This window comes from Littorina saxatilis, linkage group LG13, assembly GCF_037325665.1.
Source record: "Littorina saxatilis isolate snail1 linkage group LG13, US_GU_Lsax_2.0, whole genome shotgun sequence".
Lineage (NCBI taxonomy): Eukaryota > Metazoa > Mollusca > Gastropoda > Littorinimorpha > Littorinidae > Littorina > Littorina saxatilis.
Genome location: NC_090257.1, coordinates 39,257,061 through 39,284,142, shown reverse-complemented (window position 1 = coordinate 39,284,142; position 27,082 = coordinate 39,257,061). Strand labels below are relative to the sequence as shown.

The 27,082-nt window shown below is 40.8% G+C and overlaps 1 protein-coding gene across 1 annotated transcript in view; it reads left to right on the top strand.

Moving 5' to 3' along the window:
• LOC138945695 (protein ECT2-like) overlaps window positions 1–27,082 on the top strand; it is a gene marked incomplete at its 3' end in the record, with an annotated part of 66,820 nt that overhangs the window by 2,535 nt on the left and 37,203 nt on the right. The window contains 8 exon segments of the mRNA XM_070317182.1: window positions 4,641–4,714; window positions 14,335–14,517; window positions 16,595–16,684; window positions 21,419–21,526; window positions 22,655–22,756; window positions 23,152–23,251; window positions 23,831–23,946; window positions 26,659–26,721. Coding sequence (XP_070173283.1) covers window positions 4,641–4,714; window positions 14,335–14,517; window positions 16,595–16,684; window positions 21,419–21,526; window positions 22,655–22,756; window positions 23,152–23,251; window positions 23,831–23,946; window positions 26,659–26,721 — 836 coding nt within the window.

Here is a 27,082-nt window from a genome sequence, read left to right as displayed (position 1 = left end):
CTATCTGTAGCATTCAAAATACATACAGTGCATTAGCATACATCAAACATGAACTTTTTAGGTTTCATTGCTCATTGAGAATTTGTCTGGAACCTTGCTCATTTTGCCAGTTTAATCACATTGATTGTCCATACCCATTACATAAGGACGGTGCTTGGCTTTGCTAAAGATGTAGGTCTGGTGGTGGGTTATACATACATGTATGCATATGTATCTTTGCTTCAGTCTGTATTTCACCCCAGTATCATACATTACCTACCCCAAGACCGCTATAGTCTGAAGACCCCTGCAGTGTTTGTATCTGTCACTGTAACATTTACTTGTGTTACGGTTATTTAAGTCATCAGTCTATAAAATATACGTGTGACAGGAATTCTTTTTGTGTACTTTTAATTCATTGAAAACGTCATTTCAAGCTTCATGTGGGATACCGCAGCACATGTGTTGTGACACTTCTTCAGTGAATATGCCATCGGTATATATGGCCCAAAGTCAGAATAGGTGTCCATTTTTGTGACATACAAAATCAATTTTAAAAATGAACATTTTCTTTGTTTTGAAAATAGAGATGTATTTTAGAGCATAAATACGCAAGGAACAGCTATGATTTAAGAAAACTCATGTTTGATCACTTCACAGATTCAGGTTTAAAAGTTTGCAGGAGTTCATAACTTCACACTGTCACAAAATTTAGACTTGTTAAATCATTGTTGCTACATGTATTGGGTCTGTTTTAGACATCTGAGCAAATTGCTACAGCAAATTACTTTGCATTTCAAGCAAGTTAAACTTGTTTTGGCCACGCATGATGCAGATGTGAACTCCATTAATGGGAAGTTCATAACTTCACATAATTTACTTTTATTGGTAAAATAAATTTAATTTACACAGGCAGGAAACAATTTGTTTTGTTTTTTAATCTGAAAAAGGTGAGCTGGAACATGAAGGTAATTTTTGAAGATGAAGTGTGGAGAAGATTTTTTGGTTATCTGTATTATTTATAGAAATTAATATTGTCACAATTTTTTCACAGCAAATATTGGCATAAGTTATCATTAAATCTACAATTTTGCTGTTTTTGTGCAAAATGTGCTTGAAAAGTACCATCAAAAGGATTTCAATACACCAAAATGTTTGTCTGACTCAAAGAGTTGGCAGAAACTGAAAGTATTTTTAGAATGTCCTAGGAGTTCATAACTTCACACCGTGACATCACAAACTATGGCTAATTCAAACCAAAGTAAGAAAGTGCATATGTCATCTTATTTTCTCTCCAGCTACTCTTTGTAATCAACATACAACTAAGTAATAAAAGTAAAACATTTGTGAAAACAAACGATAACAAAAATCATAAAATGTGAGCGTGCGCATAACTTCACAAGAATTTTTGTTATGTTGGTCTCTAGTACAGTTACTGTATAATATATTTGCAAAACAATGACAAACTGAGAACACCGAGTTATAGTATAGGCTAAAGCTGCACTTATATATTACAAAATCAGATTTTAATTGCCAAAATAAAACAAATTGTTTAAAACTTGTGAAAGTTCATAACTTCACATCAATCACACATTTATAAATAACTAACTAAAGTCTCTTGCAAATAATTCTAAACAAGGTTTTGTTACTTAATGATTTACTTAACCAAACTCAGTCATGAAAACTGTTACCGAAATCATTATTTAGTTAGTGTTTATGTCAGCTGACTGTGTGTTCATAACTTCACATCATTTATTTAACTGAAAAGCTACGTACTAAAATCTGCTGGTAAATTAAAATAAAAATGACATCAAACTGTAACAGCCTACTCTGGAGAAGAGCAGCACATCATTTGAGGTAGTGATTTAGTGTAGTAAATTAATTATTTTGTACATGTATAAATCATACTCATGGCATGTGTTCATAACTTCACACCGTGGGACTGAGGGTCAGTTGATGTGAAGTTAGGTACACCGTGCAGTCAACCCAGATTCATGCTGGAATTATCAAAATGTAATTTTGAGGGTTGATATTCAGAAAACTTCTTACAAAATGTCCAGATAAAGTCAAATGTACTCTTTTGCTATTAACAAGGCATTATTTTAAACACGCCCTTGAAAAATGAGCTTGAGTTATGTGAAGTTATGAACTTCATGACAAAACGGCTAAGTACTTCAGAAAGAAACAGTCAGCAGCCAGTAGATTCTTTTTGTGATGAAAATCATGGTACAGTGTAATTTGGAAACTGAAAATAGTCATTTTACATATATTTTGGGTTTTGACATGAGTTAGTAACTCTCACATAAAAATAGTGCGCAAGACACAGAGAAAATGGCTAACTAAAGCATACTGCTTGACTTTAGTGACAAAAATTGCTTAGTATCTAAATCTAATGTACTTTTATATGCAAAATTGCTGTTCCACTACAACCTTAACTTTCATGGCTAGCATTTAAGGACAAAAAACACTCTCAGTGGAGATAGTAGGAAAGTTCATAACTTTCTCACAAGAATTTTTTATTTCTCAATTACTCAAACACCAATGAATGAACTTGATGCAAACTTTCAGTGTGACTGCTGCTAGTGGATCCAAATGCATTACAAAGCTAGGTGTTCCCCAACCAGTCAATTTACTCTTTTTATAAGGCAAAAGGTTGGAAAGTTCATAACTCTTTTTTCACAAGAAAATCTGCACGTAAACTTCAAACTACTTTTGAACATGCAAAAACAAGTCAAACAACCCTTTTTATGTTTTATACCTCTGCAAAACATACTGTAAAATACTTTTTTACAAAAATATATCAGGTTTCAATCTTTAATTATTATTTAGAGCTGATCAGTGAACAAAAATGAAGTCTTACGGAAATAGTTATGAACTTTCTGTGAAATTTTGTCTCCCCATTTTCTGCAGGCTCACTGACAAAATTCAAAAACTTTGCTTTGTCAAAGGTACATTTGAGTTTTACTGGCTCAGTGAAAAGTCATTCATGACATTCTGTCCCATAAATATGACAGAGTAGACCATGTTTCAATATGCTGTAAGGTCATGTCACAAAAAATGGCCAAAATGTAGTGCTGCTGACTTCAGATAATGGCGACATTTTCATTAAAAACAACAACTGAGCACACAATGTTTCTCTAGGTGTGTACTTCATACTTTTTTTTACAAATCTCATTAATCTTTACAAGGATTTTATTTTTCTTTGATGTACAAATCAGGTTAGAGCCAAGGTTGCACAGCTATTTCAGCTGTGGACACCATTTCAGACTTAAGGCCATATATATATACATTTGTACTTACGACCTTACTATCAGAAAGCTTCTTTCAATCATGGACTCATGTGTGCATTTCCTATTTTCTCTGGCAGTTAGCATTCTGCAGTTTCACTTTGAGTTTTACATAGACATTTTCCTCAAGTTCCTGCTCTTTGAAAACTTTTTTTTTCTCACAACCTGCTGGCCTTGTTATGTAAAATGCTGCTTGGTATAATGGTAATGGTATGCTAGTGCTTGCAATAATTAAACTGATTCTTGTCTGTGTTTGTATTGTCGTTTGGAGAGCGGGACTATTTCTTATTCTACCAGTGTATTATGTCTACAGGCTTTGTGCACCCTGCTTAGGCAAAAAAAAGAGTCTGTTTACAGTAACATAGGCAAAAAAAATAGGGTCGGTAGGTCGGGATTTTTTTATTTTTATATTTGTTTTAATTTTTTTCCCAAAAACATTTTTAAGTTATTTTGCCAAAAAACAAAGACCTTTTTTTTTCTTTTTTTTTCTCTTCCAAATGCCAAAAAAAAAGTCTAGGGTCGCGCGAAAAAATAGGGTCGGTCCGGGTCGGGATACCGTAAACAGAATTTTTATTTTTTTTGCCTTAAAGTATACCACACTTTTTGCTTTGTTTCATCAATCTTGTTTTTCTAATTCTACAGTTGAGCTTTAAACTTGTTTGTATTTTTTTCATGTTTTTTCATGTTTTTTTTTTTTATTTTATTTTTTTTGTATGTCTAAACCTGCATTTATTTTCTTTAATTTCATTCATTTCTTATTGATTTTATAACTATAGTTACCTAACCTGCTAGACTTGACTTACTTGCCATGATCAGAAACGATTCTCACTGTAAACAATTCATTTTCACAGTTCGCATAAAAATGTTTCTTCTGGTTTTGCTTTGTATTGAGATGCACCCTTAAAACTACATATTATTTTACAACTGGATAAATGACTAGAGTTTAAGATGTCATGCATCATATTAGTGTGACTGTAATGGTGTTCAATAAATAATTTGAATTTAATGTTTTTCTGTCACAGTGAGAGCATACAAGAATAATCATCATGCATACGTTTTCCTGGAAATTTAGTGTACAGCAGTACTTGCCATGTGTGGACCCTCCCATGAGAGGACACCTCCCTTAGATTAAAAGGACACCTTCTCTTGTCCCTTTTTATATTATCTCTACCAAAGTATACCTGTCATAAAAGGCCACCTGCAATGTAGGGACACTTTTGGCTGGTCCCAAGGGTGTCCTTTCATCACAGGTACCACTGTAATTCCATATTTGGGTGTGGCAGTGCATACAGTCTCTTTTGTTTTCAAAACTGTTCTAGGCACATTTTTTATTCCTGTGAATCATGGAATTGAAGTGCAGGCCTCGTGTTTCAGATGACGGGGACCTCCGCATTGTACTGGTGGGGGATGATTGCTACTCCGACCAAGAACTCCTTTCAACAGCTGAGGTACAATAAGTAATTAAAATATAATTGGGTGTGAAATTAAAAACTTAATTGAAACAATCTGAAACAAATTACAATTATTTAACTTTCAAGCAAGTGTATGTCTATCTGTGTACAGTGGAAACTCCCTTTTAAGACCTTCAAAACCGGCACGGTTGGCCTAGTGGTAAGGCGTCCGCCCCGTGATCGGGAGGTCGTGGGTTCGAACCCCGGCCGGGTCATACCTAAGACTTTAAAATTGGAAATCTAGTGGCTGCTCCGCCTGGCGTCTGGCATTATGGGGTTAGTGCTAGGACTGGTTGATCCGGTGTCAGAATAATGTGACTGGGTGAGACATGAAGCCTGTGCTGCGACTTCTGTCTTGTGTGTGGCGCACGTTATATGTCAAAGCAGCACCGCCCTGATATGACCCTTCGTGGTCGGCTGGGCGTTAAGCAAACAAACAAACAAACAAAAGACCCTCAAAAATCTGACAAAATCAGGTATAATCGTATTTACAAGGAGGGAGTCTAAAATTGGGGGTAAATTTACAGAGGTTATGAATAGAAAGTCTAAAGAAAAAGGAGAGGGGGGGGGGGGTCACTGTATTTAACTTTTAAGCAAGTATATGTCTATCTGTGTACAGTATTTTCCGGGTTACAAGGCGCTACAGCACATATTTCGCACCCCTTTCTTTTTAAAAAAAAAAATTGTAATCCAGTCACCCATTGGGCGCAGGGGGCCGATAGGGCGCACCAAAATTGAAAAAGTATACCGGTAACAAACGGTCGAAGAATGAAAATAAGCCGCACATCAAAGGAAGAATACAGAGTGGAAATATGTGTGCTCTGTGTGTGCTACGAGATCAACGGCAGGTCCATTGTGATAGCTGGGTTACCTTGTTTATAGACACTGACCTTCTTCCCAGGGGTCAATGACCCAGTTTTAGCGATGAGAGGTGGTTCCCCTGTCATATCTGAGAGAGGAAACACTTCCTGCACCGGGGTCAGTGACCGAGTTTAACCTATGGGGGGTCTCTTTGATGTCTTGAGAAGAAACTTGGCCAGGGTAGTACCTAGTAGCTGAAACATGCATTATCACAAGTTTTTTGACTGGTACTCAGGCGGTCTCTTTGATGCTCACGGAATTTAAAAAAACGACTACAGTCTACTTCGTTTATAACGTCGCCGGATATAACGTCACCCCGTTATATCGTCACCCAAACACCGGTCCCGGCTCAATTCCTTCTTTCCAAGACTATTTTAACCTCGGATATAACGTCACCGGATATAACGTCACCCAGTTATAACGTCACTCATCCATGTCGGTTATAACGTCATATCAATCCCCATACGCAGCACTGAGTTTGCAAAATCATCGATTACAGCGCTTCACAGAGAAGATGGCTATAGTAGGGACATACCTGTTCCTTATACAGAGTCAGCTCTTGTAGCATTGGAAGAAATAGGGAGATACAACTTGGAGTTAGCGTCTCTTTCAGAAACACTTCTCAGGTCCCGCGACCATTTTCTGCCTACTTAGGGCGCGACCTACAGGAATACCTGGTGGGAGGTGGCTCTCCATTGCAGCCCAAACCATGGGGCACTGACGTGGAAATTCTGGCTGCAGCCACCCTCCTCCAGACCCCTGTGGTCGTGTATTCAGCATGAAGACGGTGGTTGACATACAAACCACTGTTCGCACTGACTGACAGCAGGCTTGAATCACTCTCTCAGAGTGCGCGAAATGAAAAAGTCTATTTGAGAAATTTCTGCGCACATTTTGAGAGAGTGATTCGAGTGTGCTGAAGAGCAACAAGAAGAGCAAACGCTCGATCGAGTCACTTTCGCAGTTCTGAATATTATATGAGGCATCAGATGGACAGGAAGAAATTGCTATTCACAACACAATACAGATGTAAATAATTTGATGTAAAGAATAATCCTATAAAGTTTGAATCAAATCCGATGAATAGTTTCAGAGATATGATATTTCAAATTTTTTCCTTCAAGACATACCTGTGACCTTGAAAAAGGTCAAAGGTCACCAAAGCAGACGTCAAAGTGTAGAGGTCACTGGGAGTCACGTTCACATAAAATTTGAGCCCGGTCACTTGTATAGTTTCCGAGAAAAGCCCAACGTTAAGTTGTGTGTTGCCGAACAGAAAAGGCTAGTTATCTCCCTTGTTTTTCTGATAACGTTCGTAAAAGGCTACAGATGTAAATACTTTGATGTAAAGAATAATCCTACAAAGTTTCAATCACATCCGATGAACTTTGTCAAAGATATAAAATGTCTAATTTTTCCTTTGACGCTGACCTGTGACCTTGAAAAAGGTCAAAGGTCAACGAAACCATCGTTAAAGTGTAGAGGTCATTGGAGGTCACGACTAAACAAAATATGAGCCGGATCGCTTTGATAGTTTCCGAGAAAAGTCCAACGTTAAGGTGGTGTCTACGGACGGCCGGCCGGACGGACGGCCGGCCGGACAGACTAACACTGACCGATTACATAGAGTCACTTTTTCTCAAGTGACTCAAAAACTGGCAACCACCCTCTACATGCTGCTCACTTAGTCCACCCTGTTATAGTGAAGTCAAGTTGAGCCACATAAGTCCAAGCGATGCTAAGATCCAAGTCGACAGAAGAACGCGCGGTTTTTAATGTTTTATTTCATTTCGTTTTGTGAGTTCCTGTTCTATGTTTTTAGTCAGTAATGAAAAATGTTTCATTTCATTTCGTTTTGTGAGTTCCTTACTTAGGTTCCTCAGTGTTCTAGGTTTTTAATTAAAAGAAAAATGTTGCATTTCATTCTTTTTGTGAGTTCCTGTCTTGGTTTTTAATTAATTTTTTTATTTTTCAAAGTTTCATATTGAGCATACATGGTTACTCCTGCGCGAGCGCGTGCGAATGGCCCTGTCTACTTCTGTCCTTCAATCACACGTACAAAAAAACCCACCTCGATTATTGAAATGACGGTAGGAGAAGGTCGAGAGGATGAGAACAGACAACGACGTTTGTTTGTTTGTTGGTCCGTAGTATACTGACTACAACTGCCCCCGACGAGGAGGCTGAGCTTCACTTTCAACTGGTCGTTGTCGACAGGTTGAGTAGGTCGGTCAGGCTAAATTGTAAAGGTAAACACTAAGTGCAGTGAACCGACAAATTGAGAAAAGTGATACTGCACTCTTAAAGCACTATTATGAGTCTACTTGGAAAGCCATGGACGTTATATCAAGTGACGTTATAATGATAATAATAATACAGTAGGGGCCTAGTAGTCTAACGAGTAAAACTAGATGTGGTGGAGATGGGGGGAAAGGGGGTAACTATGAACCCAAAGTTGTTACCACCAGAACGATTGTGCGTAAAGGTGGGAAGCCACTTTGCTGTTGACGAGAAACTTCTTCGTTAATGTGTGAGTTTAGAGGGAGCGGTCAGCGACCATAAACTCTATTTAAACGAGACAGATGATATGCAGCAAAAGGAGGGGGGGGATGAGGTGTCAGTAGAGGTAATGCAGGAGGAAGTGATAGCAGAGTCCCGTGGGAACGAATGCGGGGAATGAAGAGGGTTGGAGGGCAGGGGGGAGGTGATGAGTGAAGGAGAGCAGTCTGGAATGAAACAATGGTAACAGATAAGGGAGTCCGAGAGAGAGCGAGAGAGAGCGAGGACCGAAGTCATTAGTAGCAGCGCAGCGGCCAGCAAGCAAGTTCAGCGATTTTCAGTTCTGCAAACTATGGAGTTCAATTTTTCTTCTTGGGCAAAAAATCTGCCCCAACCTGTAATTGAGGTTCTGGAAAAAGAGGAGTTCACAAGCCTCAGTGCCTTGAAATATGCAGGAGAAAAGGACCTGGAAAGCCTTAAGTTAAAACGAGGCCACATAGTGGAATTAAAAGCGGCAGTGGCAGACCTGCAACAGAAGTACGGGGGAGGGCCGTTGCGTGCTGCCGACCAAGTGGCACCGCTCCAGGGTCTTCTTGGCAACATGGCCATACAGTCTGCTTCACCAGGTGAGACTTATTTACGAATTGTTGACTTCGTACCGGCTTCTATGGCGGTGGAGGAAGAGGTGACACTCGGGGGAGGTGTCACGCTCAAGCTGGCCAACAAATCAAAGTTGGAGAAAGTATCCCCCTGCCACTGGATCGTGGCAAATGCTAAAATAATGGCAAAACTCATGAACACCGCCGTGGACTTCGACCACGAAGCTTACCTCTGTTATACAGAGATGGTGGGCGAGCTCGGCGCAAGATTTTCCTGGCAGTCGGTGCTCCTTTACGATGATGAGTACAGGAAGCGCCAGTCTACCAGCGGGTTTGCTTGGGGAACCCCCAACCCCCACCTGTCCACAGTGATTCTCCGTGAGCGTGCCCAACAAGTTCCTGGCAACAAAAGCGGCAAGGCCATGACGGGAAGCGGCGGTATTCGACGACCTGTGGGACCCAGTGGGAAGGAGGTGTGCCTGCAGTACACAAACAAAGGCACATGCCTCTACGGGTCCCGCTGCAGGTTCGAACACGTGTGTGACACGTGTGGAAAGGAGCACCCCGGCAAAGACCACCAGGCGACAGCAAACACCAGTGCCTAGGATACAGCGCAGCGAACTGACAACACAACGGTAGGCCCCACCTATTCCAGCCCGTTCCCTCAATTAGATCCTCATGACTGTGCATTTTTGGGAAATCATGCATCTATTAGTGCAAAATCTCAAATGTGGCACTCAGTGCTAGAGGGCGATTGTGACAGAGAATTTTTGTTAGACGGTATACAGCACGGTTTTCGGGTAACAGAAAAACATAAAACATGTGTGTTAGCAGCAGAACAAAGCAATCATAAATCAGCGTACGATCATCGCGACGTGGTAGAACAAGAACTGTTAGATCAAATAGCAAAAGGAAATTATATAGTGGCAAGTAAGAAGCCAACGGTCGTAAGCGCACTAGCCGCGATCCCCAAAGAAGATGGTAGCGTTAGGCTAATTCATGATGCCAGCAAACCAACAGGTAGGGCAATGAACGATTACTCCATCCCTGAGTCAGTGAAGTTTCAAACAGTCTCTGATGCGTGCGCCTTAGCGAAGACAGATTATTGGTGTGCTAAAGTCGACTTGCAGTCCGCATATCGCTCAGTGTGCATCAGTCCGGATGATTATTGTGTAACGGGACTCAAGTGGCATTTCAAAGGTAAAAACAGACCGACTTATTTGTTTGACAGTCGACTTCCATTTGGTAGCAATGTAGGACCGTCACATTTTCATAGACTTTCACAGTCAATTCGCAGGTGCATGGCCAGGAGAGGCATGCCTGGTGTGTTAGCATACATAGATGATTTTCTTTTAGTAGCAGCAACAAAAGAGGAGTGCAACGACATGTTATTTTCTTTGATTAGATTATTGAGGGAACTAGGCTTCAACATTAGCTGGAAGAAGGTGGTGGGGCCCACCCAACGTATCACATTTCTTGGAGTCGACATCGACACGCGAAACAACACTCTGTCACTTGGAAGTGACAAACTGCAGCAACTGCGGCGGCGACTACTGCAATTTCGAGGAAAGAAGCGCGCGACAAAAACTCAGCTTCAAAGCATCGCGGGTTCTCTTAATTGGGCCTGTCAAGCTGTCAGAGGAGGAAAATTCTTTCTGCGGCGGATACTGGACACAATAAAACCCCTTCAGCAGCAGCGGCACAAAGCAAAGCTTTCTAGCGAATTCCAAAAAGATGTGCAATGGTGGCTTTCTTTTATGCATGTATTTAATGGAACAGTGTATTATTTCCACAATGCAAAACAGCATGTCCATGTGGACGCATGTAATATTGCAGCAGGTGCCTTTTGGCAGGGCGACTGGCAGTACACCTATTTTAAAAAAAGACATGCCGGCAGCGAACAATTTACACATAAACTTTAAAGAAGTATGTGCTGTGTTACAAGCTGTGACACGATGGGCACCGATGTGGTGCGGACAAGAAGTGATTGTGCATACTGATAGCACTGTGACAAAATCAATTATCAATAAAGGCAGATCTACTAATAAGTATGTCAACAGCTTACTTCGGAAAATGGCATGGGAATGTGCTAAAGTAAACTGTAGCATTGCGGCGGTGCATGTGGCCGGTTGTGTAAACATTATGGCTGACACTATTTCACGTCTTCACGAGCCTAGGCGGCGCGAAGAGTTAGTGCGGCTGTTGACTTTCTGGCACCGGGGGAGACCCCCCAACGTGAACCTGTGTGATCATATGTCTGACCAAGCCCTTGTGTTCCTTCTTTCCAGATGAAGGATGCGAATAATGTTTATGTAAACATTGTAAACAAGACATTGTGTTCTTGGGCGGCGTGTTTGGTGTGTTTTTTCTTTGTGGAGTTCTCCAAAAAATCGAACTTGTTCCAGGACAACGGGAATCTTGATCCCGATAAGCAGCTTACACGAGATCGCGTGGTGATTTTGGAGACGGACAGTGTGTCAATAACTTTTCAATGGAGTAAGACAATTCAGCGTAAAGAACGCTCCGTGGAAACAAAAAGGGCTTCCTGCAATCCCTTCACATCCTTTATGCCCAGTGTCCGCAGTGACTGATATGTTTCATGTTTTTGGGACCGATGGGCCCCAAGGCGCAGGTTTTTTCCGATCAAAGGATCTGATTTCAATAAGAAACTGCGTGTAACTGCTGCTGTTGCTGGAGGGGATTTCTCTAGTCACAGTTTCTGGCGGGGCGGCGCCGCGGGGGCGTTGAGTTGTGGTGTGCCGGGTGAAATCGTCAAGGTGATGGGGGACTGGAAAAGCACTGCTTACTTAGGTTACTTAGATCAGCTGCCGCCCAAGGTGATTGACTCGTATAGATTGCATATAGTCCGCAAAACACCTTCAACTATTACAATATAACAATCCTAACAAAATATTACCACTTCTTGAATTGGGCGGAATAACGAGTGTTAATTACTTCCTATTTGGGATTTATCTCTGTACAATGTTATCTTTCATGGTCATTGTCAGATGGTATTTTTCTCTGAAGTAAACTGCCCTCGTTACTTGGCCCAAATCAAATAAACCTTTTGGCTACGTATGTTGGTACGGAAGCGCGAGTCTGTGTGTGTGTGTGTGTGTGTGTGTGTGTGTGCAGTGCGTGCGTGCGTGTAGGTGTGTGTGTGTGTCTGCGCGCGCGCGTGTGACGGTGTCTGTATGCGTGTGTGTATTAGCCAGGGACAGTTGCCTAGTGTTCTACAATTGCAGCTAGGGGGGGGGGGGGGGAGCATTAGTGAGTAGTTTAAGTGTGAGTTTAGAGGGAGCGGTCAGCGACCATAAACTCTATTTAAACGAGACAGATATGCAGCAAAAGGAGGGGGGGGAGGAGGTGTCAGTAGAGGTAATGCAGGAGGAAGTGATAGCAGAGTCCCGTGGGAACGAATGCGGGGAATGAAGAGGGTTGGAGGGCAGGGGGGAGGTGATGAGTGAAGGAGAGCAGTCTGGAATGAAACAATGGTAACAGATAAGGGAGTCCGAGAGAGAGCGAGAGAGAGCGAGGACCGAAGTCATTAGTAGCAGCGCAGCGGCCAGCAAGCAAGTTCAGCGATTTTCAGTTCTGCAAACCCCCCATCCACCCCCTGGCATCCACCTATTAGTTTTGTTGACGGTTCGCTGCGTGCATTGTGTACCCCCCTTTTGGAGATGATTGCATTTGCATCATTTGAATCAATTTCCTGCATAGTATAACTATAATCAAAATGAGGGCTATATGTATGTGTTAATTAGTAATTGATGTTTTGTTGAATTCATTGTCATTTTGTTTTATGAATTGATATGTATGTAAACATTTGTTTCTTTTGTGTGTGTGTGTGTGGGGATTTATCTCTGTACAATGTTATCTTTCATGGTCATTGTCAGATGGTATTTTTCTCTGAAGTAAACTGCCCTCGTTACTTGGCCCAAATCAAATAAACCTTTTGGCTACGTATGTTGGTACGGAAGCGCGAGTCTGTGTGTGTGTGTGTGTGTGTGTGTGTGTGTGCAGTGCGTGCGTGCGTGTAGGTGTGTGTGTGTGTCTGCGCGCGCGCGTGTGACGGTGTCTGTATGCGTGTGTGTATTAGCCAGGGACAGTTGCCTAGTGTTCTACAATTGCAGCTAGGGGGGGGGGGGGAGCATTAGTGAGTAGTTTAAAATAATAATATAAGTCAAATAGACAGTAATTACGTATAAGGACCCATGAAGTTCTCGTCATTTTTATTTCTTCGGACATCAAGGACAGGTCAAGATCTAGCAGACTATGAATGAACGACAGCCATGTGCGTGCGTGCGCGTGTGCGTGTGTGTGTGTGTGTCCTTAAAGCTAATAACGTCGGACACTATACAGACTGAGATTGTCGATGGAACCAGACGGAGCTTGACACTCCAACACTAGCAATCTGCCTCAGAATGGGCATGTAGCCTACAATACTGTACGTTGATACGATTGCCGAATTTCGGGGAACATTTTGTGTATTCAATTTTGTATTCATGGCCTAGCCAGGTTTTGGAAACACGCAAAGAAGAGAATAGTCCACAATTCTATATATGAGGAAGTGAATTAAAGATTATTGTAATAAGTTAGTTTAAAACTTACAATATGTTGTTGTGATTTTTAAACAACACTAATGCTGCACTTTCCATTTCTGCACAGTTTTATTAAAACAGTCAGTACTTTAGAAAGGGACTCCGGATATAACATCACCCGCGCGTAAAAGTGACGTTATAACCGATGAAACGGATACAGCGTCACCGCGTATAACGTCGCTCAAAAACATCCCCCGAGGGGTGACGTAATATCCGGAGTCGACTGTACCGGTATTCGAAATGGAGGTGAGTTCTTGTCACGTTTTGTTCCCCATGCCCATGGTTTTTTCCCAATTTTTTTTTGGGGGGGATATTTCATACAGGGATTAGGCGCTTGTTATATCAGGGGTCAAACTCAAGGAAAAAAGTCGCGCCTTATGACCCGGAAAATACCGTACTTGTGAATGCATGCGAAGTTTTGGTAGATGCTGCACTTAAGAACCTGTTAGCTATTCTTTGAATCAAACTTCAATTTTTAATTGCATTTTTGTTATTTGTCATTTTACAATAACATAAATTTGTTGGTGGTTCAGTTCTTTGTATTGGTTGACCACTTCTCTCAAAGTTTGTACGCATATTTGCGTTTCCGTTATTGACAGTTATGTTCACTTTGATATACATTTTCACATTGAAAAAACATAACTAAACTAGGCATCCTGCATTAACTTGTTTTAGCAAATTCATGAGGTAATGTTCATGAGGTAATGTTCACCACTTCATTCATGAGGTAATGTTCACCACTTCATTCATGAGGTAATGTTCACCACTTCATTCATGAGGTAATGTTCACTACTTCATTCATGAGGTAATGTCCACCACTTCATTCATGGGGTAATGTTCACCACTTCATTCATGAGGTAATGTTCACCACTTCATTCATGAGGTAATGTTCACCACTTCATTCATGAGGTAATGTTCACCACTTCATTCATGAGGTAATGTTCACCACTTCATTCATGAGGTAATGTTCACCACTTCATTCATGAGGTAATGTTCACCACTTCATTCATGAGGTAATGTTCACCACTTCATTCATGGATCTATCCCTGGTTTTCAGAACCTGAAAGTGGCTGAAGTGTTGACGTCAGAAGATGGACTGGACTTCGTGCAGTCAGCATCAGAATGCGAGACGCTGTTTGTTCTGTCAGCGTTTGAAGGGGACATCTACCACAAACTTCATCGAGCGGAAGCTCGCATCATTGGACCCCCTGTCGTCCTTGCTTGCAAGCAGAACAAACAGGTTTGAGAAACGCTCAGGGTTAGGGTAAACGTTAGGTGTGGTGAGCATTTTTGAATGAAATTGAACAACTAAAAAGACCAACCCTTATTTTACCTTGTTGAGCACTTTATGTTGACTATTGCCAAACTTTCACACAATAATTGGGGGACTCTTGTGTGTTATAAGGGGAGGGCAGACCTGGAAACCCATACGATTTTGCCGTATGTTGTACGCAAGATTTTCTAGAATACAAGCAGTACGGTCAGTGGAATAAAATTTGACGAGAACAATTCTTAGACTTCTTTTCTTCACGAGCGTATCCCAAAGCCCATCCACTATTTTGACACATGATTACACTTTTTGTCAGTTAACATTGAAAGAAGCATTTGTTTGAAAGGTTTTGGTAAATTTGATGAACGGTGCGACGGACGCATGTGAAACATGTTTCAATCATGGATGTTGAAATGGTGTGTGGAGTACACTCATTTTTCTGAAAATATAGGTGGTGTCGTGCAACAAGCAGTGTCGGCGTGACCCCTGCTGACTGATTATTTTGTACAGCGGAACCCCCCTTTTAAGATCTCATAAAACCTGAAAAAATCAGGTCTTAAAAAGGAGGGAGTTTTAAAAAGGGGGTAAATTTACACAGGTTATGAACAAAACAAAAACTGAGAAGACAGGGTCTTGAAAGGGAGGAAGTCTGAAATTGGCGGGTTCATTAAAGGGGGGTTCCACTGTATTGATTAAAGTTATGGACCTTTGTAGTCATTTGTATACCCCCCCGCGGGTTAGGGGGAAGAATTTACCCGATGCTCCCCAGCGTGTCGTAAGAGGCGACTAACGGATTCTGTTTCTCTTTTTACCCTTGTTAAGTGTTTCTTGTGTAGAATATAGTCAATTTTTGTAAAGATTTTAGTCAAGCAGTATGTAAGAAATGTTAAGTCCTTTGTACTGGAAACTTGCATTCTCCCAGTAAGGTAATACATTGTACTACGTTGCAAGCCCCTGGAGCAAATTTTTGATTAGTGCTTTTGTGAACAAGAAACAATTGACAAGTGGCTCTATCCCATCTCCCCCCTTTCCCCGTCGCGATATAACCTTCGTGGTTGAAAACGACGTTAAACACCAAATAAAGAAATAAAGAAAGTCATTTGTATCTACCGTATTTGACGGATTACAAGACGCACCGTTTTATAAGCCGCACCCCCGTCTTTTAACCAAAAAAATTGGGACGAGCCACGTATAGGCCGCGTCACTATATTAGCCGCTGTCGGAAAAAATATAATCAGATCGTGTAAATCAGTCAAAACAACCAGGCAAACGAAAGTACGGTATTTTGCGAAATCGGCTCCGAGAATAAACAAGTGAAACAAAGAAGAAAAGTGAAAAAGTTTGAAGAAAAATATCACACACACACACAATTTGTAACCAACACACACATGTAGTCCCGCCTGGAATAAGCTTTTTTGGGATGATTTACGACTTTTGCGCACATTTCGAGCAGACGAAAACACAACATGGCGGCTCTTGCTCCTCCAACTATCGCGAGACACAAAAAAACGAAATATCGCGCGCGCGAGATCCTGATACATCCGGTGTTTCTCTGTACGCTATCTTGTCACGACGACTTGTTGACAAACGAAGATTCGCGAAAGAAAGAGAAAAGCGCCGAGTCTTGAGTAGAGAGCTAATAAAGTACCGGTAATCACTAATCGAGCGAAATGAAAATCCGCGGCGACTTCGATTAGGTGAATGCTATTCAAGTTTAGGTAACGTTTTAGCCGCATCTTTTTATAAGCCGCAATGCGATTTTTTTGGAAAAAAAGTCGCGGCTTGTAGTCCGTCAAATACGGTACATATTAACTGTATTTGTGTTTGTGTGTATGCACATGCTTTGCTATACTTGTACATCGCCATGAGCTCTGATGAGAAGGGGTGATTAATAAGTGTTCATTATTATTTGCATTTATCATATGTGTTCATTATTATTAGCATTTATCATATGTGTTCATTATTATTAGCATTTATCATATGTGTTCATTATTATTAGCATTTATCATATGTGTTCAGTTGCGTCATACGCATGTTTTTTGTCCAGGTGTTGCCATACAGCTCCCGTCCCCTGTTCTGCATGTCCATGCAGCGGATCGTGGTGTGTTTCACCGGCTTCAAAGGACGAGATAGGATTGTAAGTACTCATCGATACCACTTTGCCTGACGTAGACAGTACACAGAATTTGTGCTCTATTTTTATTTTGCCGGGCGAGTAACTTCAAGAAAGTCACAAGTTCGCCAGAAATTTCGCTGGCCCGGTACATAACACGCAACAAAGTATGAGTGTTACATATCTTTACACAATTAAAACAGCGGTGACACGCACAGGAGCCTTGTTTTTGTTTCACACGAACATTTTGTTGACGACAGAAGTTTCTGCACCTGCAGTGTTTTTGTGGCTTTTAAACTCGATTGTACAACCAAAAGTTTTGCATTTGACCAGAATTTTCACTGGCCAGCTGGGTGAGCTGCCAGGCGGTTTCTACTAGCCCAGCAGATTTTGTACTCGCCCCTGGCGATCGGGCAGACGATTTGGCCATCCCTGACTGTCCATGTTTATACTTAAAAATATATATAAAACTAGATGATTACCCGCTTCGCCGGGTACGAAGAAGTAGAGCCGAATACCAGGCTGTGCCTGGGACCCGGCTTTGCCGGGTGTACGCCGGCTTTGCCGGCGCACGAAGGAAAGGAGATAAACGCGCAAAACACTGGAGACCTTCTAAAAATAGTAACGTGCAGTGACCTTCTAAAAATAGTAACGTAGTAACGGGAATATGGACTGACGCCACACGGAGGAAGGGAGATAATCGCGGCTGAAAACACTGAAGAAGATAAGGAAGAGTTACTGGTAGTGGATCCCGACAACAACAAAAAACCCAAAAAAATCGGTTCAGCGCGCACAGCGCTGCGCGCTGAGAGCACGTGTTGAAATATCTCATCGATGAGGTTGTGTCCAGGGTGTAGCTGAATACGGTGTCCAAATTTGAAAAAATCCACCGAGAACTTTGGCCGTGCATCGCGAACAGACAGACAGACAGACACTAGTCGTATATATATATATAGATGTGCATAAATATTTCATTTGGTATGTGAACATATTTTTGTGTAGAAATCAGGGTCAACTTGTTGCAAAGAAAGGGGTGGTTATACTCTAGGTTACCTGGTTAAGTTAAACACACCAAAATGTGATAGTCTGTGAAAGGTCTCAGTACATAATGTCTTCTGTTATTTTGATCCTTTCTGATCCTATCCCCCCCCTTCTCTCTCTCTCACCCTTCTGTCTCTGAAAGTTTTCCCCTGCGTGCATGTTTCTGCACAGAGTGTTTGCCTCTCTTCTTCACAACCTTCTCTCTCACTATGTAACTTGTTTTGCATCGTTTCAATAAAATCGGGTCTTTCGTCAAGGCTGTCAAAATAAGTTACATATTTGTTTACGATTCTTAAAAATGTAGCACTAATGAACCTGCTAACACGTATTAAATACAATTATGTTTCACTTTTCTGTCCTTGCGGATGTGTCTTACAGAAGATGGTAAAATCTCTTTCACCTACTTATTGCTGCATAATGTTGGGTGTCTGCTTTAAATGTGTTGTGTTACTGCAATGGTTATGGAAGTACATGTAGAACTAGAAGCGGTGGTAGCTCTAGTACTTAGTGTCGCCATTGTCTGACGCAGTTCTGTTTGGATGCGAAAACAGCAAACTTTATGTAAACGTACCGGGTTCGAAAAAACACTCTTAGAGTAATAGATGCACAGATCTTGCTTTTCATTATTTTGTTACTGCAAGAGTATGATATAATATTAATATTTATTATGCAATTTATGGGTCTTGTAATGTACAATGTATTTTTCACAGCTTGGCTGTTCAACATTATGCATATGAGTTATGTAACCCTTATTGTTAACACAATCGTTACACTTTTAGTACTTCTCTTTTTGTCAATGGGAGTTGATTGGGATGCTGATAGTGTGGAGCATGTGTGACTGAACGCTATTGCGAACAAGAAGCTAGGGCGATTTCTGAAAATGCATGCTGAAGAGAGAACAGAACATCATATTAATCCATCTTGATTGTGGTTCGGAAAAAAAAGCGTTGTTAATGAGACAGCTTGATTTTGTTCCCAATTTATGCATGGATTTAAAGAAAAACTTTAATGTATATGAACTTACAAAGAAAAAACATGTTTGTGTTGTTTTTTGCCCCCAACCTTTGTCAAGACATTTTTTTCTCTACTTTCTGGTGGTTGTAGATGTAAGTGATAGATTTCTCACAAGAGAGCTCTTTTGCATTGATTTGAACAGGGCAAATGCCTCGGGTTGGTGAGGCTTTCGTCTTTTTTTTTATCATGCATGCAGTAATTTGGCACATTGTTATTCAGCTAACCTTAATTCATAATTTGACACTCAGACAGCCTTGGTTATCGGTTGGAATTTATTTGGGGTGGGTGCACAGTGAGATGTCTGCTTGCCTAATTGCTTGTTGCCAGTAGATGTATTTTGGTGCAAAGTGATTCCTAAAAGGGCTGCTTGGTGCGGAATTTGTGTGTGCATTGCACAGTATCTATATAATTATAGAGGCATGGTTCTTAGACAGTAATAGAAAGCACAAATTCAAAGAAGATGCTCCACTAGTGTAAAATCAAAAACAAGAATGGTATGTTATTAGAATGTGTAATTTAAATTTGTGACAAAAGTCAAAACAAAACGTTACATTTACAGCACGTCAACCCAGTGTTCTTTTAAGGAGACAGACAGACAAACAGTTATGATTCAGATAATGAACTAATCTCAAAGTTGTTGACAAAACTTGCTTGCAGGATGGTGGTGAGATAATCGATTAAAAAAAAAGAAAGATTTTGGAACCTTAGCATTCTCTGTTTTTGATTTTTCTCCAGTGAAGACTCGAATCAAATGTTCATATATTTATGGTCTGAAAATCTTAAAACGAAATGAGATATCAAAGATAAGATATCAAATAACCAAGTATACACATGTCACATGCATAAAGAGCGCTTCCTTCCCTTTGGTTGTTTGATATTTGTGGTGTGAAGTCTGGGTAAGGCCAAAAAAAAAAAAAGGTCTGTTTACGATAACATAGGGTGAAAAAATAGGGTCGGTAGGTCGGCTTTTTTTTTCCATTTTTTTTTTTCTTTTTTTCTTCTCCCCTCTCTATGATGTTTCACAGTTCATTTCTTCTCATCAATCCCTGTTTTTGCCCAACATAACTATAAACAGTACTTTGAGCTTACCTCCCTTCTGTCGTCTGCTGTTTGAGCGCAAACAGCTCTATTTTGGATGCGGTTTTTGACTCACATGCGAAGCAAAAGTGAGTCTATGTACTCACCCGAGTCGTCCGTCCGGACGTCCGGAAAACTTTAACGTTGGATATTTCTTGGACACTATTCAGTCTATCAGTACCAAATTTGGCAAGATGGTGTATGATGACAAGGCCCCAAAAAACATACATAGCATCTTGACCTTGCTTCAAGGTCAAGGTCGCAGGGGCCATAAATGTTGCCTAAAAAACAGCTATTTTTCACATTTTTCCCATTTTCTCTGAAGTTTTTGAGATTGAATACCTCACCTATATATGATATATAGGGCAAAGTAAGCCCCATCTTTTGATACCAGTTTGGTTTACCTTGCTTCAAGGTCAAGGTCACAGGAGCTCTTCAAAGTTGGATTGTATACATATTTTGAAGTGACCTTGACCCTGAATTATGGAAGATAACTGTTTCAAACTTAAAAATTATGTGGGGCACATGTTATGCTTTCATCATGAGACACATTTGGTCACATATGATCAAGGTCAAGGTCACTTTGACCCTTATGAAATGTGACCAAAATAAGGTAGTGAACCACTAAAAGTGACCATATCTCATGGTAGAAAGAGCCAATAAGCACCATTGTACTTCCTATGTCTTGAATTAACAGCTTTGTGTTGCATGACCTTGGATGACCTTGACCTTGGGTCAAGGTCACATGTATTTTGGTAGGAAAAATGTGTAAAGCATGTGAGTCGTATGGGCTTTGCCCTTCTTGTTATTTATTTTTTTTCAGACGATCCAAAAAAAAGATTTGGGTCGGACCTAAAAACTAGGGTCGGTCGGGTTACCGTAAACAGACCTTTTTGGGGGGGGGGGGGGGGGGGGGCCTAATATGTATCTGGTAGTTGTTTGATGGTGCTCTAATTGGGTCCAAGCATTGAATGCTGTTTATTCTCTCAGAAGAGACGCTTTTGGTGTCATAAAATGCACAGTGATGTTCAGTGGCCTATAACAATTGTCACAACAAAGTGATAAGTTAAAACAAATAGTATTGCAAGGGTGCTCTGTCTTCTAGCATTTCAATGTATTCAGGAACTCACATATTTGTAAAAGTGTATAAGCTGCTGGGATATGTGTTTATTACACACATCCTGCAGATATTTCCAGTCTGGAGTTAGACGATGTTCTTGTCATGATAAGTAAACTGCTTGTACATACTGCTCAAAACAGTTTTTAATTATTGTCCTTTGTAAGCTTGAGTATAACATGGTAAATTCGTTACAATATTTGCCACTTTTTTTCTGCTAAAAACATTGAAAGTGTATCTTGGCTGCAAATTCTGCTGCATGTCCCAAAACTTATCCGGAAATTCAGTAGAGCACTGTTGAAATTGAAGTCATACCACAAGACTCATTATTTACTTTTGGTTTGCTAGATAAACTTGTCTATGACTCAGAATTAAGTAGCGTGGACTGTTGTTTGCCATTGTGAAGAATGCGCCATGTGAAAGTACCCCTGTTTGTGGTGCAAGTTGTTATCAGTGTGTTTGTCCACACCACATTACATTTAATCTTTCTATTTGAATTTCATTGACAGGGTCATTTGGTTGACCTGGTACACCATATGGGAGGCAGCGTCAGACGAGACATGACCCCTAAGGTCACGCACCTCATTGCCAACTGCACTGGTGGAGAAAAATACAAGGTCAGTGATCATGAACCCCTGGTATGCTGTGTGGACAGGACACACTCTAATACAATTTGAACCTCTGATATGCTGTTTGGAAAGGACACACTCTAATACAATTTGAACCCCTGGTATGCTGTGTGGACAGGACACACTCTAATACAATTTGAACCCCTGGTATGCTGTTTGGAAAGGACACACTCTAATACAATTTGAACCCCTGGTATGCTGTTTGGAAAGGACACACTCTAATACAATTTGAACCCCTGGTATGCTGTTTGGAAAGGACACACTCTAATACAATTTGAACCCCTGGTATGGTGTGTGGACAGGACACACTCTAATACAATTTGAACCCCTGGTATGCTGTTTGGAAAGGACACACTCTAATACAATTTGAACCCCTGGTATGTTGTGTGGACAGGACACACTCTAATACAATTTGAACCCCTGGTATGTTGTGTGGACAGGACACACTCTAATACAATTTGAACCCCTGGTATGCTGTTTGGAAAGGACACACACTAATACAATTTGAACCCCTGGTATGTTGTGTGGACAGGACACACTCTAATACAATTTGAACCCCTGGTATGTTGTGTGGACAGGACACACTCTAATACAATTTGAACCCCTGGTATGCTGTTTGGAAAGGACACACTCTAATACAATTTGAAGCCCTGGTATGCTGTTTGGAAAGGACACACTCTAATACAATTTGAATACTTGTGCTTATTAGAAAGCAGGTTGGAATCTTGGCTGGGACGGACACCTGTGAACTTTATGTGATTACTCAAAATGGTATCCATTTCCCCAGTGTCACTGATGTGGCACATAATTTCATAAAAGACCTTGGTCACTGCCAGAAGTGCAGGAGGATGATACACCTAAACACAGGCACACCTGGTGAGCTCGAATTTTGTTGCTGCTAGCTTTACACTGGGAGGAAGAGACCCGAATTTCCCAGCAATGAGATAATATTAAATAAAGTATGAACTGAAATGAGGCAAAAAGTTGTTATAGGAGCCTTTTTAATCTACAAACACAGAAATTTGTTGAATTTCTTCGAGGGTTGAGGCTGCTTTTTTTGAGCTATCATCTTTGTGGTCAGAGTTTTGAAGGGATGTATTTTGTGGTGTGTTTCAGTATGCCATGACCATGGGGATGCCCATCATGAGTGGACAGTGGGTGGAACAGCTGTGGGAACAGCGCTACAATCTTGACATCATGGCTGACTCCGAAGCCATGGTACGACCTTTACAAATTATACTATCACACAGGAGAAGATGTCACAGTTTCTTCCTCTTTTCTTACGCCTGATTGCTGACTCCCAAATGTGACTATTTTCTGCTGGAAAAAATAAAAGAACACTTAGCAGAGATTTTTTTTTCATGTCTCTCTGTACGTGGAGGCTAAACTGCAGTCTTTTACTGCAAGAAAATGAAATGACGACAAGATTTTTGCAGATCTATTCAGCTTCCTACGATAGCAGCACTACCCAGCTCTTTCTTACAGACCAAAAGTTGCCTTGGTCAAAAATTTAACCTGTTTGCAAAATAATGACAAATTATTCTCTCTTTTTTGCTGTTATTTTTTCTTTTTTTTTTTTTTAGCCCTAGTTCCCATGTCAATGTTTGTTTCAGATGGACTACAAAGTCAAACCGTTCTTCGACTGCTGCCTCAGCTTCCTGGGTTTCTCTGATGCTGAGAAGAAACACATGGAGGAGCTGACAGTGCAGAATGGTGCGTACAGTCATACATGCATTCACCTATGAGGGCAGTCTCTATCATGTGCATTAAATCACAGTTTAGCACAATCTTTCTGTATATGTACATTCACTCAGTTTAGCACAATTTTGCTGTATATTCTAGCTTTTAAAGTGTTTATTTTTATAACTTTTAGTGGTTCTGCAACGATGACCGACTGAGCTGGCTATTTTTTGGGTTTGCAGTGAATTTTTACTCCTACCGAAACAGCGCAAGAAACGTTAACAACAATTACAACACTTTATTGTCCATTAAAATGTTACTTTTTCATTGATATGTGTATGATTGCACTGTAAATAATGTTAATTTATTAATTTTTTTCCCCAATGATTGTACTGCGTTTTGACCCTGGAGATACACGCTTTATAAAAATGATGCATTTTTATTCACATTAAAATAGAAATTTGTCTTTGACACACCCAGTCTGCCTGTTTCAAATTGTACACTCCCCAAATGGTTGGTCATTTTTAGGGCTGTGTTTGTCATTACTTTTCTGATTCTATAACCTGTCAGTGATTTTAATGATTATTAATTCTCTCTTGTCGTGTTTCCCAGGGGGTGTTCACACAGCAGTGGGCAGCTCAGAGGTCACACACCTGGTGGTGGACGAGGTGTCGGTGAAGGAGCTTCCTGTCGGTCTGGCTCTACCCGGCCTTATTGTCAGAGGGGAGGTGGGTTGACGGTCATTTTAGCAGAGATTTGTGACTAAGTTTGAACAATCACAGAAAATACAATTATTTTGGACTGAGTGTTTACTATTTTCTGTATTAATGTCATCTTCATTGTTTAAAAAAAAAGATTGGTTGTTTGTTGTGTAGTGGAATCCACACCATGACCTTTTTACATTTAGTCAAGTTTTGACTAAATGTTTTAACGTAGAGGGGGGAATCGAGACGAGGGTGTGGTGTATGTGTGTGTGTGTGTGTCTGTCTGTCTGTGCGTGTGTGTGTGTAGAGCGATTCAGACTAAACTACTGGACCAATCTTTATGAAATTTTACATGAGAGTTTCTGGGAATGATATCCCCGGACGTTTTTTTTGTTGTTTTTTTCGATAAATGTCTTTGATGACTGTCACGTTTCAATATATCACTTAAGGTGATTATGAAACGGTTAGTTACTACTAACTAACTAACCACACCACGATCCACTCTCGCAGTCATACAATTTAATAGAGACAACAACAGTATAAGTTTCAGACGCCTGTTTATGTAAAAACTCGCCACCTCCCTCGAGACTTCACTCAAAATATGTTCTTTTACGTTCACAAAACGTAAAAAAAACCCGTGGTCACTGACAAAATGCTAGTTAGAATATAGAAAATTATAGTAACACGCTCATCCCGTGTAAAGATAAGAAAATACGACTGTTCTGCTCCAAAAGTGCTAGTTCATGCAGGTGTCACACACCCCACGTCGTCACTACTCGAGTATAATCACAGATAGCAAAAATAACAACGGTGGTCAACGGGGTGCAAAGACATGGTGCACTTAGCTTTCTTTGGCCACTGGGTGGACGGCCTGTAATTAGTCTTTTTAGCCTCCACAACTGCTCCGTCGAATGAAGTGCTGGTTAGCGTGGTGACGAAGCAGGGAACTGTGGAGGCATCAGGCGCCGCACTCAGTCGCTGGTTAGCTGGTTAGCCGGTTCGCTGGTTAGCCGGTTCGCTGGTTAGCCGGTGTGCTGGTTAGCGTGGTCCCGCAGAAGGCAGCCGAACAGAAGTTAGGAAAAGGCTGCAAACAGAAAGCATCGGTGCACTAAACATGTCAGCTACCCCTCACCCTCCACCTTTAAACATGTCATCTTTACATATCTCATCGAGCACGTGGGCCTGCACAAACGGACTTTCCACAACAACAAAACAGCCATTTTTCGTCCTTCTCTCCCTACCTGCAAAAACCATATACAGGTTAGTATTTTAGCGTCACAGAGAGCAAATTATGCGCTAACCTGGAAAGAACAACAGAGAGTATTTCATTCCACAAACACAGACTCGTCAACAGCGTTAAATAATGATTTATTACCTCAAACAGCCTATGAATGTAGCACTCTCATGGAAGCAAAACCCGCTTCCTCCCTGGAATGGCCTCTGTTCGTCAACAGTGACAACAACATCCAAAAACCCCCTTGCCGAATACTTATGCGAAGACTATCGCACGGCGAAGGGAAATTGACGACTCGTCCTCAGCGAACATGTGGCGATGAGAAGGTGATATCTCGTTGAAGTTCCTCTAGAGTGCCCGAATATTCTATTCGGTGAAGACCCTCATACTCTAGAAACCGCTGTATCGATCCTTCTTCTTCTGCCGCTGAGTGTCAAGTGCCAAGTTACCGTGTCTCAGACAGACCACCTTGACAATAACACGTGACTGACCTTGTCACATATCAAGTTCAGCTATCCACAATTCTGCCTCGCAAAGCAGAATTACCCCCGAAAAATCCGTGCGCCACAAAATCCGTGCTCTGCGCTGTCAGCAAAATTCTGCCGTATAGCCCCGACTCACGCACAGGCGCTTTCAGTCGCAATTGACCAAGAGAAGGCACCCCACTGAGTGACACTTTCTTGGTCTATGTCACTAGATCGTGACAATGACGTCATATCCGGCTTTTTGTAAAAGTTGAGGCGGCACTGTCACACCCTCATTTTTCAATCAAATTGATTGATATTTTGGCCAAGCAATCTTCGACGAAGGCCGGACTTCGGTATTGCATTTCAGCTTGGTGGCTTAAAAATTAATTAATAACTTTGGTCATTAAAAATCTGATAATTGTAAAAAAAATAAAACATTTATAAAACGATCCAAATTTACGTTCATCTTATTCTTTATCATGTTCTGATTCCAAAAACATATAAATATGTTATATTTGGATTAAAAACAAGCTCTGAAAATTAAAAATATAAAAATTATGATCAAAATTAAATTTCCGAAATCGGTTTAAAAACAATTTCATCTTATTCCTTGTTGGTTCCTGATTTCAAAAACATATAGATATGATATGTTTGGATTAAAAACACGCTCAGAAACTTAAAACAAAGAGAGGTACAGTTAAGCGTGCTATGAAGCACAGCGCAACCGCTACCTCGCCAAACAGGCTCGTCACTTTCACTGCCTTTTGCACTAGCGGCGGACTACGTTCAGTTTGATTCTGTGAGTTCCACAGCTTGACTAAATGTAGTAATTTCGCCTTACGCGACTTGTTAATCACTGTTTTGAACAGGTGAAGCACATTTATTGATGCGGCTAAGAGGGATAGGAGATACAGTAGGCAAGGAAATGTTCTTTCATTTTGACTTTAATTCAGCTCTTTTTTGTGTGTGGTGAGAATGGAGAAAGATGTTTTGTTTGATTTTATGAAAAATAACACAGTGCTTTCAATGTTTCAGTGGTTCTGGGGCTGTATTCAAATGGCTGCCTGTGCAGAGGAAAAGTTGTATCTCTTCCAAGAGGTACAGTTTATGTTACTGTACACTGCGTGTGTCTCTTATTCGCCATAATAGCCATGAGTTAGACATGAGTTAGACATGCACAAAGCCTTTGCATTTAGCAGCTCTGTTTCTTTGAAATAAAATTACTGGCATTTCTGCGTGAACCCCAACAGTTTTGTGCTGTTTATAAAAAGGTGTTGGTGGGTATTGAGGGCAAGTTCTGTCCTGAGCTTAAGAAAAATGTCTGTTCTCATTTTCAACTACTTTATATTTTCAAGTTTTTAAAAGCAGACAGTGTCCTTCAAAACTGAAATTGCACTGCATGTTTTCATTCCGTCTTGTTTGTGAGTCCTGGTACTCATATCTGCTTCCCACTCAGAGT